We start from the raw sequence: 16679 nt of genomic DNA, 5'->3' as shown, positions 1-16679 counted from the left end.
TGCAATTCGCACAATGTGACAGCGCACTCCTCCTTTCCACCCTGGGTTCCCTGTGTCCATTCATCCAGTTCCTGTCCCTTCCTGCCTTCTCATCCTGCTTTTGGACAGGAGCTGCCATTTGGTCTCATATATTTAATTGAACAAAGAAGCGTGTTCCTCACGTGTTATTTTTTGTTTTATATGCCTGTCTATTCTTTGTCTGAAAAGTAGGCTTAGGCAGTGCTTTCAGTTCTGGGTTAACAGAGTGTCCTGGGGCCGTAGTAAAACAGCTTTTTATCTGCTGAGTTAACTATTTCTTATTTTTTCAGTTTAATTCCCTTCTTTATCCTACACAGGCTTAATCATTTTTGGTTCTTTTCTGGAAGAATTTTTTTTTGTTTTTTTAACCTGATGCCTCATTCCAAACGCTGTCTGCTCCTTTTGCTTATTCATTAAGGTTCTTGTTTTCAAATATTAAATACCAATAAAAAAACTAGCTAGAGTAAAAGAGGGACTTTATTGGAAGGTATCTCCTAGGGCCTAAGGGAGAGTTGAAGCAGCCAGGCCTTGGGAAGGGCGAGGGCTAGAGTGACTGGGTTCTTAGATGTGGTGGTCTGTTGACGTCCCTTGTGCAGACCTGCCATTACCCTGATCTCAGCCGCTTGCAGCCTCTGTGCCGCTCGGCTGAGGTGGTGCTGACGGCCCTGCTGAAATCCTCGCCAGGTCAGCTTGTGTCATGACTCAAACCGCCCGCCATCTTTCCTGTTGAACTCCTGGGAAACGTCTGTAAGTTAGGCTCTGCCGACAATGAGATGTTAAATCTGCCTCTGTCCTTTTTCCACTAGTCGGAGATAGTTACAGTAGTGCTCCTTGGCGCCAGCTTGTTCAAAGATAGAAATGACAGTGAAATCTCTTGGCATTTACTTAATTTTTTAAAATAATAGCTTTATTGAAATATAATTCACATATCATACAGTTTACCTGTTTAAAGTGTCCAGTTCAGTGGTTTTTAGTACATTCTTAGGTATGTGCAACCATCACCACAGTCAATTTTAGAACATTTTCATACCTGTAAAAGAAACCCCATACCCTTTAGCTATCACCCTCCTAATTCCTCACACCCCCCAGCCCTAAGCAACCATTAATCTACTTTCTGTCTCTGATAGAGTTGCCTATTCTGGACATTTCATATAAATGGAATCAATATAGTACGTGGTCTTTTGTGACTGACTTCTTTCACTTAACATAGTGTTTTCAGGGATCATCCATGTTTGTAGCATGTATCACTACTTTATTCTTTTTTATGGCTGATTAATATTCAGTTGTATGGAAATACCATATTTTATTTATCCATTCATCAGTTGAGGGACATTTGGGGTGTGTCTCTTAGTTTGTACTTTACTAAATTGCATTCATGTTCAGGAGAAACAAATTCATGTTCACTAGCTTTTAAGACCCCGGGTCAGAGGATGTTGTGGGTTCCGACCGTTCTACCTCATGCACGTTGAGTTAGCCATCAGTAAATGTTGCCTGACAGACTGCACTTGACCCAAGAGTCATGGAACCTTTGACGGAGAAGGAAGTGGGGAGTCGGCTGGAATACCCTTAATGATAAGGGGCTCCTCTCCACTTCACCAGCACCTGTTCCCTAGGTGCACTCACCTAATGATCAGGAAGTTCTTCCGTATTTTGAATAAGTGAGACTATCATGGTTTAATTCCATAGCTTTTAACAAGTCCCTTTTTCCTTTGACATTTTGTTTTCCTTGTAGAACGTGGTATCCATGTTACTTTGGTTAGCATTCAACAGTATAATCATGTGCTGGCTGAACACAGCCCCTGGTTGATGTAATTTTATCATCCTTGGCCAGATTGCTAATCCTCCCTAACCTCCTACATAGTTTCTGGGATCAGGTGACTTCTGAATTGTAAGTGCAAGGCAAAATTATATTAAAGAAACCAAACCAAGACAAAAACAAATAGAGACACTCATGCCCCGCTCTAATTCTTGCTGAACTCCAGTGCTAATTTGATGATTTTCTTTTCTGTCTCTAGGAATATAAGACTTACAAGGAGAACTTTCTGAAGCGCTTCCAGCTCACCAAGCTGCCTCCGTATCTGATCTTTTGTATTAAGAGGTTCACTAAGAACAACTTCTTTGTGGAGAAGAATCCAACTATTGTCAACTTTCCTATTACGTGGGTATCATCCTGCTTCACTTTTCTCTTAGGGGGAGTGAGCCTGGGTTTCTTTTCATATTTTTGTATCGCTGTTAGTTTTGGACTTCTTAGTTGAGGATTGCAAGGAATAGCCTACCTGTATTACATAAGTTAAGGGTTTTTATTGAAAAGATACAACTATTTTAGGGACCCCAAAGATAGATGTTTACCTAGAAGCATTCCCCCTTTCACCTTCTGTCCTGTTGCATGCTGGGAATTATAGTCTTTCAGTGTAGGGAAGAGCAGTTGATGACAGAGGTAGGACAGGTAGCATTCTGCCTGGCTTAGATGAGAGTCCTGAGCAGAGAGGTCTGTCCATCATCTGTTTGCTGGCTGTGTACCTTCTTGCGTCCTGTGGCTTGGCTTGCACACGTGGATGACTCCGGATTTGTCCTGCCTGCCTTGGGTCGATCTGTCTTGTTTATTTCCCCTAGAGGGTAAAGCCCAGAATGTCCTCAGTTTTTCCTTATTGACCTATATTTTGATGTAGGGTCTTATTTTTAATTCATCACACCGTTATCTTTTTAGGAACATTCATGAGTAGTTTAATGGGAAATTGGGAGGAGTTGTTTATCAGGTACTTTTAGTTTGCTACCTTCTAACTCAGAAAACTCCTGTAAGACCCCTTTGGGTGGTCTTCACTTCTCAAGAGATGCAGTTTTTCACACTTGAAGAGGATGTCTTTGTGAGAACATGGAGAAAGCTGGTGGCAGAGCTGGCAGGAAGAAATGTGGATGTCTGTGGATGGTTAGATGTGGCAACGGGAGAGCCCTGTGTTTGTTAGTGGGAAGGGTTTGAATGGACGTATGATGGGATGAACACCACTTGTAGCTCAGTATTTCTTTTTCCTTTTTTATCTTTACAGAGTGGTTTGGGAGTTGTAGTGGACAAATGCTTATCTCCTCTTTCATTGCTCCCTCTGTCTTCCCGGTTCCTCACACTATACCAGCACTGCCAGTTTTCTCCTTTGAAAACAGTTTCAGCTCTTAATTCTGTGTAGTGTTTAAGAATGCAGTCTCTAAAGAGCCTGAGTTCTGCGCCTTCTGGTTGTGGAACCTTGGGCAAGTCATTTGCATAGGTATTTTCTCTCGGTTAGGATGAAGGGTTTGGACTGGATAAACTTTAAGGGTCCTTCCAGGTACGATGTTTTATTATTTCTGGATCTCATGATCATGAGGAAGCTGAGAACAATGGGTGTGGTGGGGCAGGAGAGAAAACCTTTGTAATGAGGATTGTAGGAGAATTTATTTTTGTCTTTTCCCACACTTTTCTGTCTGTTCTTCACTGGCATCTTGTTCATGTGACAAGTAGAAGGAAATAGGGGACATGCATGCCTCTCTGCAACATTGAGGGAGACCACAAAGAACTTTCTTTTAAAGTCTGTGACATGGTTCAGAGCTGGACTTTTGTGAATTGCCATAGTCACCTGTCTGGTCCTGGTAAGGAGCAGCGCTCTTGACCCCAGGGCAGCGCTCCAGAGGAAGGAGGGCTGTGCTGACGGTGCTTCCTGCTCTGCAGCCAGAACCTCCTCACACCAACAGGCTCTTTTATGTTGGGTGTGCCATTTGTCTGTTTTGCCCTTGGTCATGTTTGGAGTTTTGCTAACTGTGACTTCAGTAGTTTGTCCTTCAGAAAGCTTGCTTTGGATAAGTTAAGAAAAAGATTACTTCTTTACTAGTCAGCCCTTTAGAGAACGTCAAAGCATGTGGCTACTTCTGGGCACCTGCATTTAAGGAATCACTTTCAGAGTAATACGGCAGTCCCCACTTCTTGAACTGGAACCTTTATGTGCCTAATTCTGCTGTGTTTTATTCATAAACATCCTCTTTTTATCAGAGATTTACCAAACTTGTAGTGATTAGATGCCTTCAGCTCATTGGAAGGTAGGGTTTTTGGGGCACAGGTTAAAAATCTGTGAACGTAAAAGCTTCATTTCCAGCTAATGAGTTGTTCTCTAAATTGGACTGCTGTTCTGCTTGGGAGATGAATGTGATTTGCTGCTTTGTCTGTTTTCTAAAACAAAACGCTTAAACATGTTATATTCATTCCCTTTGCCACTTGAACTGTTTTGGTTCAGTCATGAAAACTTGAAATGTAAATACTCTTGAAGATTTTTCCAGGACTTGTTCAGACGAGTCCTGACAGCTGTTCTTAAAGCTTAGGAGACAGTATCACAGGAAGTCAGTTTTTAGCAGCTGACAGGCAGTTTGGCTATGTAGAGCTCACGTGGATTTCTTAGGACTCATACCTAAATTTTCTTTGTCAATGAATGTGTATTGCAACCCCACTGTATTATATATGGGATACTGTCAGTCTGTAGAAATAAATAGCCATCACCAACACCTAGGAAGCTAGCTACACAATGAAATTGGGACAGAGTCGTATGTTTGTTTGTTAACTACTTGGTTTACGTTGAAAACTATGTTTTCAAACAGGTAATATAGTTGTGTAGTCTAAAAGTCAAAGGGGGACACACACACACACACAGACACACACACACACAGACACACACACACAGACACACACAGACACAGACACACAGACACACACAGACACACACACAGACACACACACACACACACCCACCCCTGTGTATGTAGGTATAACATTGTCTCCCTTCTACCTTCCCTGTAGAAGGGACCACCATTAGTGCTTTCTTTTGAACCCTTCCAGATGTATTATTTTGTCATGTTTGAATGGTAGTACATCAGACAACTCTATAGACATTAGAAATATGATATCTCTTTTATTTTCCCTTATAAAATATTTGTTGGCTGAAAACAGGATATATTTTTCCTAAAATTATGTAGTTAACATAATCTCTTTATATTTTTGTTAACTATTTCCCTATTTGAAAATTCTTAATTTTTTTTTTTTAATTATATTTTTGGTGAGTACTTACACAGCAAATTAGGTTCCCATTTAACAATTTCTATACATACTGTTCAGCGACATTGGTTACATTTTTCACAATGTGTCAGCATCCTCTGTTTATCAAGCTTCTTTGCCCTCCATTACCTTCTTGTCTTTGCTTTAGGGTAAATGTTGACCGTTTGGTTTCAGATAGATGATTATTTAAAGGAGCACAGTACTCTCGGATGATATTGTTTATTTTATGACCAATCTATTTGGCTGAAAGGTGACCTCCAGGAGTGGGTTAAGTTCCAAGTTTAAGGGGTATTTCAGGGTGATAGTCTCCAGGGATCCTCTAGTCTCTACCAGTCCAGTAAGTCTGGCCTTTTTTAGGAATTTGAAGTTCTGCGTTTTTCTCCCATTCTATGCAGGACCGTCTATTATGTCTCTGGTCAGAACAGTTGTTAGTGGTAGCAGGGCACCATCTAGTTCTTATGGTCTCAGGATAGTTGAGACCGTGGTTCATGTGAGCTATTAGTCCTGTAGACTGGTTTCTTTGAGTCTTTGGTTTCCGTTTTCTTTTTCTCCAGATGAGCATAGACCAATAGTTGAGTATAGACCAGTAGTGTTATGCCATTTGACTGAGATGTCCCCTGAGACAACAGTCCTAAGCCTTCAAAGCCAGTAAACCAAAACTGCGAGGTGTTTAGTTACGTCTAGGAGATATCCATAGTTGTGCCCTGTGTCCTTTATTATATATATGAATATATATGCAGCACACACAAACATGTATATACATGTGTATAGGGCAGCCTGCTTCAGTAAGTATTACAGCCTTGGAAGCCCTATGGGGCAGTTCTGCTCTGTCCTGTAGGGTCCCTGTGAGTTGGAATCAACTTGATGGCAACAGGTATCAAGTATAGAAACACCTATAAATGCACGCCCATATATTCACATGTGCCTTCCTATACACATATATGCATTCATATCTACCTATGTAACCACCCACATATTTTTTTGGTTGTTACTACTGTTGTTGCAAAATTGTATATGTTATAGCGTTTACCAAAATTGTCTCTTATTCTTGTGTAGTTCTTACTGTCATCATTTACCTTAGTCATGTTGTACAGACTTCACCCATATTGGGTATTGCCTTTCCCATCACCAAATATAACAGGAGTCTACTATCTAGAAAGTGATTCCCCTCCCCTCCCATCCCTAGTAAGCATCAAAGAATGTTGCTTTCTGTGTGTATACCTATTCTTGTCTTTTTATGAAAGTGAGACCATGCAGTATTTGTCCTTTTGTGATTGACTTATTTCACTCAGCATAATGTCCTCCAGATTCATCTGTATTATAATGTTTTGAGAACTCATCTTTATTCCTTATAGCTGCATAGTATTCCACTGGATGTATGTACCACAGTTTGTTTATCTATCTAGCCGTTGATGGGCACTTAGGTTGTTTCCATCTTTTTGCTATTGTGAATAATGCTGCAGTGAACATGTTGTTGTTAGGTGCCATCGAGTTGGTTCTGACTCATAGTGACCCTGTAGGATAGAGTAAAACTGCCCCATAGGGTTTCCAAGGAGCAGCTGGTAGATTTGAACTGCCAACCTTTTGGTTAACAGCCGAGCTCTTAACCACTTTGCCACCAGGGCTCCGCAGTGAACATAGGTATGCATATGTCTATTTGTGTCACTGCTATTAGATCTCTAGGGTATGTACCTAGGAGTGGGATTGCGGGATCGTAAGGTATTTCTATTTTTAGCTATTTGAGGAAGTGCTGTACTGTTTTCCATAGTGGTTGTACATTTTACAATCCCACCAGCAGTGTATAAGAATTCCAGTCTCCCCACAACCTCACCAGAATTGTTGTTTTCTGGCTTTTTGATCACTGCCATTTTTGTAGAAGTGAGATGATACCTCATTGTAGTTTTGATTTGCATTTCTCTAATAGCTAATAATCGTGAGCATCTTTTCAGGTGTTTGTTAGCTGCCTGAATGTCCTCTTTGGGGAAGTGTCTGTTCATGTCTTTTGCCCATTTTTTGATTGGATTATTTGTCTTTTTGTTGTTGAGTTGTTGGCGTTTTCTATATATTTGGAAGATTAGACCCTTATTAGATATGTTGTTCCCAAAGACTTTTTCCCAGTCTGTAGGTTTCTTTTTACTCTTATGATAAAGTCTTTTGACGAGCATAATTACTTAATTTTTATGAGGTCCCAGTTATCTAATTTGTCTTCTGTTGTTCATGCATTTGTAGTTGTGTTTAATAGTCTGTCTGCAAAAACATTAGTTCTCATAGTTTTGTCGTTCGAACAGAACAAGGGGATACTGTGTGGTTTAAAATCAGGAAGGATGTTCTTCAGGGTTGTATCCTTTCACCATATTTGTTCAGTCTGTATGCTGAGCAAATAATACGAGAAGTTGGACTATATAGAGAAGAACGCAGCATCAGGATTGGTGGAAGACTCATTAACAACCTGCGATATGCAGATGACACAACCTTGCTTGCTGAAAGTGAAGAGGACTTGAAGCACTTACTGATGAAAATCAAAGACTCCAGCCTTCAGTATGGATTGTACCTCAACATAAAGAAAACAAAAATCCTCACAACTGGACCAATAAGCAACATCATGATAAACGGAGAAAATACTGACGTTGTCAAGGATTTCATTTTACTTGGATTCACCATCAACACCAATGGAAGTAGCAGTCAAGAAATCAAACAATGTATTGCGTTGGGGAAATCTGCTGCAGAATGCCTCTTTAAAGTGTTAAAAAGCAAAGATGTCACCTTGAGGACTAATGTGTGCCTGTCCTAAGCCATGGTATTTTCAGTCGCCTCAAATGCATGTGAAAGCTGGACAATGAATAAGTAAGATCGAAGAAGAATCGATGTCTTTGTGTTGGCAAAGAATATTGAATATACCGTGGGCTGTCAGAAGAACGAACAAATCTGTCTTTGAAGAAGTACAGCCAGAATGCTCCTTAGAAGCGAGAATGGCAAGACTTCGTCTCACATACTTTGGACATGTTATCAGGAGGGACAAATCTCTGAAGAAGGACATCATGCTTGGTAGGGGGTTAGTGAAAAAGAGGAAGACCCTCAACGAGATGGATTGGCACAGCGGCTGCAACAACAGGCTCAAACAGAACAATGATTGTAAGGATGGTGCAGGACAGGGCAGTGTTTCGTTCTGTTGTACATAGGGTTGCTATGAGTCAAAACTGGCTCAACGGCACCTAACAACATAGTTTTGTCCCTCTTATCTTCCAGGAACTTCATAGTTTTAGCTTTAACATTTAGGTGTTTGATCCATTTTGAGTTAGTTTTTGTGTCTGGTGTGAAATATGGATCCTGTTTCTTTTTCTTTTTTTCTTGTGCATCAGGTGGAAGTTTACAGCGCAAATTACATTACCAGTAGATAGTTTGTACATAAAATGTTTATGGCCTTGGTTTCATTACCCACAGTGTGTCAGCACTCTCCCTGCTTCTGCCTTGAGTTCCCTGTTTCCTTTTGTCCTTCTTTTCTGCCATTTCCTGCCTTCTCATCTTTGCTTTTGGGCAGGTATTGCCCTTTTGATCTCGTACAATTGATTGTTCTAAGGAGCGTATTGCTCTTGGGTGTTATTGTTTATTTTATGGGCTTGTCTATTGTTCGGTTGGAAGATGGTCTCCGGAAATGGCTTCAGTTTTAGGTCAGAAGGATGTCTCAGGGCCGTAGTCTCGGGCCGTGGTCTCTGTCAGACCAGTAAGTCTGGTCTTTTTTGTTAATTTGATTTCTTGTTCTCCATTTCTCTCTCACTCTGTCTGGGACTCTCTGTTGTGATCCCAGTCAGAGCAGTTGATAGTGGTAGCCATACACCATCTGGTTCTGGTCTCGAGGTCAGGTAGGTGGTGGTTACTGTGGTCCATTAGTGCTTTGAACTAATTGTTTCCTTGAGTCTTTGGTTTTTTTCACTCTTCTTTGCTCTGGATGGGAAGAGACCGATAGTTGCATCTTAGATGGCTGTTCACAAGCTTTTAAGACCCCAGATGCTACTCACCACAGTAGGATGCAGAACATTGTCTTTATGAACTATATTGTGTCAGTTGATGTACATGTTCCCTGAGGCTATGACCCTTTCCCTTGGAGCCTAGGAACTTCAGCCTATGAGGGGTTTGGTTATATCTAAGAGGTTTCTCTGACTGTGTCCCTTGTGTGCTCTGTTGTCTGCTTTAATATATGAGGAGCACCTACAGTCATGTATGTAGAAATACCCACTGCCAGACCTGTATCTGCTGGTGGGTGTCCTCCCTTACACTCTCCCACGCCTCTTGGCATATCTATCTACCTATGTATCCATTTGTAAAGTACTGTTTGTTAATACTGTTGTTGCAGGATTATCTATGCTGTAGTAGTCACCGTAGTTGCCTTTTATTCTTGCGTTCCTCTCAGTGTCCCCTCTTGCCTTGGTTATGTTGTGCTGGCTTCACCCATACTGTGTATTGCCTTTCCCTTCACCAATATTAACACGTGTCTTCTATCTATTTGATAATTTCCCGTCCTTCCCCCTCCCATCCCTGGTAATTCTCAAAGAATGTTTTTTTTTTTCTGTGTGAAAGCTTTTATTGTTACTTTATAATGGTGGTCACATACAATATTTGTCCTTTTGTGATTGACATATTTCACTCTGATCCTGTTTCATTTTAGGCAAATGGTATCCAGTTTTGCCAGCACCATTTGTTGAAGAAACTTTCTTTCCCATTGAATGGATTTGACCCCTTGTTGAAAATCAGCTGCCCGTACATAGTTGGATTTACTTCTGGGTGCTTAATTCTATTCCATTGGTCTGTGGGTCTGTCATTGTACTGGTACCTTGTACAAGGAGGTTTTGATTTCTTAATTATTTTTGTATAGTCTTCACAAGAAGCATTTATTACGGCGTGTTATTTGCAATAACCAGTATACATTTATACTTTAACTGATGTATAGAATTTAGCTTGTAAAATGCAATAGGAGATTTTACTCCAAGTACATCAAGAATGATTCTCTGCATTTGAAAGTGAATGCTCAGATATTAAAAATAAATTTGTTCCTCAATCCTTATTGAAGGAACCTAGTCAGTGGTTTCTTTTGGCAACTAGAACTGAGAAACTTGGAGGTGATGGGGTAGCCAACGTGGGTCACATCCACAGAGAGGAGAAGAGAAAGCCAGGCTGCAAAAGTGGGCAAATGGAGCTGGTGTGTAAAGGGAAGCAGAAAAGAGCACAAGTAGGTCTCCTGGATCCTGCTTCTCCTGCAGTGCCTGTTTCCAGCTGCATTTCCTTGTCTGAGAACTTCAGATAAATTGCCCTTCAGTGCTTAGGCTGGCGTGAGTGAGTTTGTGTCACTTACTTAAGAGAAAAATCCATTGCTGTCAAGTCAGTTGGACTCATAGCAACCCTGTAGGACAGAGTAGAACTGCCCCATAGGATTTCCAAGGAGCAACTGGTGGATTCGAACTGCCAGACTTTTTGGTTAGCAGCCAAGCTCTTAACCACTGTGCCACTAGGGCTCCTGCTTTAGAGAAACACAACCAAACGAAGCAGGGTCCCAGAAAAGAAAAGGAAAAAAAAAAAATCTGAATGACCTGGCCGTTTGTCACGTTGAGATTGTTACAGTCATTACATACAGTGGCATTCCCCATTACATAATCATGTGGCCAGGCCTTTCATAACCTGAAGCCAAAGACCAGGCATTGACTAAACACTGCAGCTGAACTCTCAGCTGGGGCAGTGGTGAGACAAATCACACTTTTTGTCTCACTTAATGCTTAACCGCACTCATAGGAGACCTTTGGAGACCATACTCTCATTCTCATGTCATAGAATGCGCTCAAACTCACGGCTCTGAAGTGGCCGAGCCTGGACTCCTGTTCAGGTCAGAATGACTCCAGTTCCTGCACTTTTGACTGTTGGACTTTTAAAATGTGTGTTTCCCATAGGGCCTCTCTTTCTAGTAAAAAGCCTCTTTTTTAAAAAAAAATTTTTTCATTGTACTTTAGACGAAGGTTTACAGAACAAATAGTTTCTCATTAAACGGTTAGTACACATATTGTTTTATTACATTGGTTAACAACCCCGTGACATGTCAACACTGTCCCTTTTCAACCTTGAGTTCCCTGTTAGAGCGTTCCTGTCCCCTCTTGCCTTCTAGTTCTTCTCCCTGGGCTGTAGTGCCCCATTTGTCTCGTTTTGTTTTATGGGGCTGTCTAATCTTTGGCTGAATGGTTAACCTTGGGAGTGACTTCATTACTGAGCTAAAAGGGTGTCTGGGGGCCATATTCTTGGGGTTTCTCCAGTCTCTGTCAGGCCAATAAGTCTGGTTTTTTTTTGTGAGTTAGAATTTTGTTCTACATTTTTCTCCAGCTCTGACCGGTACACTTTGTTGTGATCCCTGTCAGAGCAGTCAGTGGTGGTACCCAGGCACCATCTAGTTGTACTGGACTCAGTCTGGTGGAGGCCTTAGTAGCTGTGGACAATTAGTCCTTCGGACTAATCTTTTCCTTGTATCCTGTTCTCTTCATTCTCCCTTGCTCCCGAAGGGATGAGACCAGTGGAGTATCTTAGATGGGCGCTCACAGGCTTTTAAGACCCCAGACACTACTCACCAAGGTAGAATGTAGAGCATCGTCTTTATAAGCTGTGTCATGCCGATTGAGCTAGATGTTCCCCGAGACCATGGTCCCCACAGCCCTCCGCCCAGCAACCTGGTTTTATTTTTATCTCCACCAGAAATGTGGACCTGAGAGAATACTTGTCTGAAGAAGTACAAGCAGTGCACAAGAACACCACCTACGACCTCATTGCCAACATTGTGCACGACGGCAAGCCCTCAGAGGGCTCCTACCGGATCCACGTGCTCCACCATGTGAGTGGCAGAGGGTGGCAGAAGCAGGTTTTGTGCCTTTGGCACTTCCGAGGGCACTTCCCTTCAGTTTGCCCTTTCTTGGCCTTGACTTTGGGATTCTGCAGGTCATGGAGCAATCCATGGCTGAAACAGTGGTTCTTCGTTTTGGCTGCACATTGGGCTCACCTGGGGAGCTTTTTAAACTCCTTATACATGGGCACCAGCCCAGACCAGTTTCATTAAGTGGTTTTCAAGCAGGGTAGAGGCCAGGGATGCTGCTAAATATCTGACAGTGCACAGGACAGTCCCCCGCAACAAAGAGTTAGCCAGCCCAAAGTGTCAGTCAGTGTTGAGGTTGAGAAACCCTGTACTAGCTTATCTGGAGATGGACCCAGAGCATCATGATATTTTGAAGTTCCCTAGGAGATTCTGATGTGCAGCGGAGGTTGAGGGCCACTGTTGCAAACTAGAGCCTTGCCACTCAGAGTGGGATCAATGGACCAGCAGCTTTGACATAATCTGGGAGCTTGTTAGAAATGCAGAATCTCAGGTCCCACCCAAACCACTAAATCAGGATCTGTATTTTAACAAGATCCTCTGATTTGTATGAAATTGAAATTTGTGAAGCACGGCTGTAGAGGCTCCCTTTCAGCTAAAAGAAATTTATGAATTTGTCTCAAGCTGAAAAGCTTTGAAACATGTTCTTAAGATACGTTTGGTAGCATCCAGATTATTAGCACAGATTGTTGTAATTTGATTAGTTGCTTATGGAACTTTAGGTTTCTGTGTATCAAGTGTTTTACTGTGTGCTGGACAGCACACCAAGTGCTTAATGTATGTTACTGCGTTTATATCCTTAAAACACACCTCTGAGGTAGATGTTAGTGTCATCTTTTTACCGATGAGGAAACCTAGGCCCGAAGAGTTTGAGTAACTTATCTGAAGTCAGTAGAATGGCTTCAGAGCCCACGTTCATAACCAGTCCTTGAACCATGAATGGAGACTTGCTTATGTGATCCTGCCTTGCTTTATGTTGTTTATATTCTGAAATATTGGAATATCTGAAGTATCTGGAATGTCTGCATTGACATTTCTAAGAAGTTTGGATGGGTGAGGTAGGTGGGCTTCCAGAAGGGCCTCTGCCATAACCCAGAAGCCTCTTTCCCCTGTTCATGGAAGCAGGCAGTGAGGTAGTCTTTGCTGTGTTTGCAGCACTGGTTTGTCTGCCAAAGGAAACAGGTTCAAATGATGGAAATGTCCATCAAGGACACTTTTCCTTGTTTATCAGTCACTTTTGTTCTCTGGAGTAGGGGTAGGGTTGTCCACTTGTAGGTTCTCCCTCCAGTTGACACTTCATTGGTGAGTGTATCTAGCCTGTCATTTCTGAACATGGAGACATCTTACTTGAGGAGTACAGGGCTTCCTCCTTTTCCTCTTTATTGTCCCCTTGAATTCTCCTGAAAAGGCGTACAAGTGTTTGAGACTCCACTGAACTTCAAGGAATCCTCAGATGGAGTTGAGATCAGCACACCAAAAACCCTGAATGGAGTGATGCTCAGCAGAGGTCACGCACCTTTTATATGTGACTCTTGCAGACTAATGGTCTAGTGGCTTTTCTTCTGCTGTTTCTAACTTTGGGCTGTGTTCCCTTCCTTCTGCACCCTTGGTTTTAGGGAACAGACTAACCTAGCCCTCCCTACTTTTTGCAGGGGACGGGCAAATGGTATGAATTACAAGACCTCCAGGTGACTGACATCCTTCCCCAGATGATCACACTGTCGGAGGCATACATTCAGGTGGGTTGGTTGCAGACTTGGTGGAGGGATTGGCACTGGCGAGGCCTTATCAGAGGTGGGGTGTGGGGCCAGTGAGGAATGATGTGGAGGAAGACAGGAAGTGGGTTTGGGAGGGAATGAGGTACTCTACCTTAGTTAGAGGGATGGGTGCCTGTTGAGATGCACTGAGTGGGGCAAGGCCCTGAAAGTTAAGCAGAAATGTTCAGACAAGAGAAGAGCAGGGAAGTGTGGAGGATTTCTGAGCGAGCAAGGAGGGTTGTGTTTACAGCCAGGTTAGTTTGCAGACATATGTGGTCTGGTTCCAAAGAAGAGGAGTCTGGAATCATCAGGGACGCCAGCTAGGAGTTGTCTCTGAAGTCTTCCCCAGTTCCTCAGGCAGAGTTAGTACTCCTTCTCTGTGACCCCACAGCACTCTCTACACACCTTTATTGGAGTACTCACCATGTTATCTCGACTGTTTGCCCTCTCCGTTGGATTGAGAGCCCATGCAGGGTAGTATCGCTACCTTCTCCTTTTGTAACTGCCCTACTACCTGGGAAAAGAAGGAAGATTGAGACTAAGGAACAACTGTAGCTTTGTAAAAGAGAGATACCTCTCTTTCTAGAGATAACTCCTTTCTCTCCTTGTCTAAGGTTGTAGGCTTGGCCATGAGTCATTTTAGAAAGGGAGTTTGGAATGGGAAGTAAGGAAGTGTGGAAAACAAAAATCAAATGAAGGAACTTTTCTGGAAGGTTATGAGTCAGTTTCGTGGGACTTAGCAGATACGTAAGTGGGGTAAAGGTTGTCCATTGCCTAGCACAGAAGATACTTGATAAATATTTGTTAATTGAATGTCTCCTAGACCAGCTCCTAAATATCTGTTGTATTCATCTTACAGATTTGGAAGAGGCGAGATAATGATGAAACCAACCAGCAGGGGGCTTGAAGGATGAGTCTAGGAGTTCGCTCCGGGCCGCTTTTGGCTGAAGATTGTAAATAAGAGTACTGATGCTGCAGATTTTCTGGGCAGCCCGATTTTTCTGGGTTCTGGCTCACATCAGAGCATCAGGGCCGCCCTTCTGGGATGGCTTTGTGCTGTCACCCAGCTGGTTTTTGATCAATTTATTGTAGAGTGATTCTCCATTCTCCTTCCTGTCTAGCTTCCTTTAGCTTCAGCAGGCCAGAACTCTACCAAATGTATGTAATTTATTTCTGAGTAGCTGGGAGGATCTGAAGGATCTGAAGGACAAGGTAATTTCTTCTAAGCATCAAGCCTCAGGATTTTAGGAATGAGAGCTTGAAGCCAGTGACATCTTTCTCCCATCTGTTATAGGTGGATGACTCTCCTGTGGTTCCTTTCATTTCTTGATGTGTTTTTGGAATGAATTAAATACATTCCTGTTTTTAAACTAGCCTCTTGTTTTATTTTTCCCTTAGGCTGCCTAGGATATATTATTAAACATATTTTATTTATTCTTGGTGGCGATCTGTACACTAAACATCCGTTCACAATCTCTGCACGAGCAGCTGAATGGCGCTGGTTGCATCACGTTGTGTCACCAGTCCCGCTGTCTGCCCACATTGTTTCGTCACCGTCTCGTTGGGCCCTCTACCCGTCAGAGTTCCCGTCTGTGCTTAGATTAACTTGTCAGTTTAACCTCGTGTGGGTAGTACTCTACAAGAGTGCCATGCTCAAGGCAAACATTCTTCACTAATTCGTTTACACTGTTGTTTAGTGGGAAGGATTTTTGTTTTACTCACAAACTGTCTACCCTACCATCTGTCATCTGGTGGATTGATGCTTGTCTCTTGTCAGCTTGTGGCTGGTGTGTCAGTTAGGATGCGTTTGTCTCTGAGTAACAAAATCTCCGACTAAAAATGATAACTTTTTATCATACTTAACTGGAAGCCTGGAGGTAGGTGCTTTCAGTTGTAACGCAGGTCGGGCACCTGCATAAGGAAAGAGGGAAGGAAGGAAGATTGAGAGAGGAGAGCTTCTGACTGCAGTGTGATTCTGAGAAAGTCTTCACCAGGCTGATGGGGAGCCCCAGAGCAAAGATTGCCTGTCAAAGGAATTGGGCAGAAATGGCTTCTGTCAAGCTCGGTCACTGACCAAGAGGAGGCTGGAGGCAGTGTGGTTTCAGTGTTAGCACTGTAGTAGATCCAAAGATGTGGGAGATCTGAAGATGGAGCAGCTCGAGGCAGTCAGTCAGCTATGCTCCCTACCACACCTTCTCTTGAAGGGAGCTGGGAGCGGTATACCTATGGGACTGCCACCCTTTGCTTCTGGGACAACACCGTCTTTATTTTCCTATTTCCCTAGAAGCTCCCAGTATTTCCTTTGCAGGCTTGTCTTCCTTTATCCAGCCATTAAAAGTTAGAGTTCTTCAAGACTCAGTTCTTCCAAACCCTCACTGTATGCTTTTTCCCTAGGCCATTCCAACTTTGCCTGTGCCTGCAGTTACCATCTTTAGGGAGATGACTCGGAAACAGATCTTCATCCGAGACTTCTGTAAGTTTCTGAACTTTAGAGACAACTTCCTACTCGATATATTTTGGGTGTTTTAATATCAACTGAAACTCACATTGTTCAAAACTGACCTTGGTATTTTCCCTCTTAAACTTGCCCCATTTTCATTATTTCCTGTCTAGGGAAAAGGCTCTACCATTCGTCTAATTACATAAGCTGGTTGTTGTTGTTGGGTGCCATCAAGTTGACTCTGACTCGGCGACCCCATGTGACAGAGTAGAACTGCCCAGTAGGGTTTCCTAGGCTGTAATCTATACAGAAGCAGATTGCCAGGTCTTTTCTCCCTCAGAGCTGCTGGGGGAGCTCAAACCACCAACCTTTTGGTTTGCAGCCGAGTGCTTAAGCATTGTACCACCAGGGCTCCTTACATAAGCTGGAGCTGTCCTTTATACCTCCCCTCACTTCCCTTGTCTAATCTATTACCAAGTCCTGTCAGTTTTACTTTTT

At 42.6% G+C, this 16679-nt stretch overlaps 1 protein-coding gene across 1 annotated transcript in view; it reads left to right on the top strand.

Moving 5' to 3' along the window:
• Positions 1-15872, top strand: part of USP39 (ubiquitin specific peptidase 39) — a 37246-nt gene extending 21374 nt beyond the window's left edge. The window contains exons 10-13 of the mRNA XM_004388237.2: positions 2034-2176; positions 11813-11948; positions 13637-13723; positions 14601-15872. Coding sequence (XP_004388294.1) covers positions 2034-2176; positions 11813-11948; positions 13637-13723; positions 14601-14648 — 414 coding nt within the window. The 3' untranslated portion in view covers positions 14649-15872. The remainder of the gene's footprint in view (positions 1-2033; positions 2177-11812; positions 11949-13636; positions 13724-14600) is intronic.
• The last annotated feature ends 807 nt before the right edge of the window (positions 15873-16679 follow it).

Source organism: Trichechus manatus, unplaced genomic scaffold, assembly GCF_000243295.1.
Source record: "Trichechus manatus latirostris isolate Lorelei unplaced genomic scaffold, TriManLat1.0 scaffold00208, whole genome shotgun sequence".
Classification (NCBI taxonomy): domain Eukaryota; kingdom Metazoa; phylum Chordata; class Mammalia; order Sirenia; family Trichechidae; genus Trichechus; species Trichechus manatus.
Note: the sequence above shows the minus strand (reverse complement) of the source record. Positions and strands in the feature narration are given on the sequence as shown.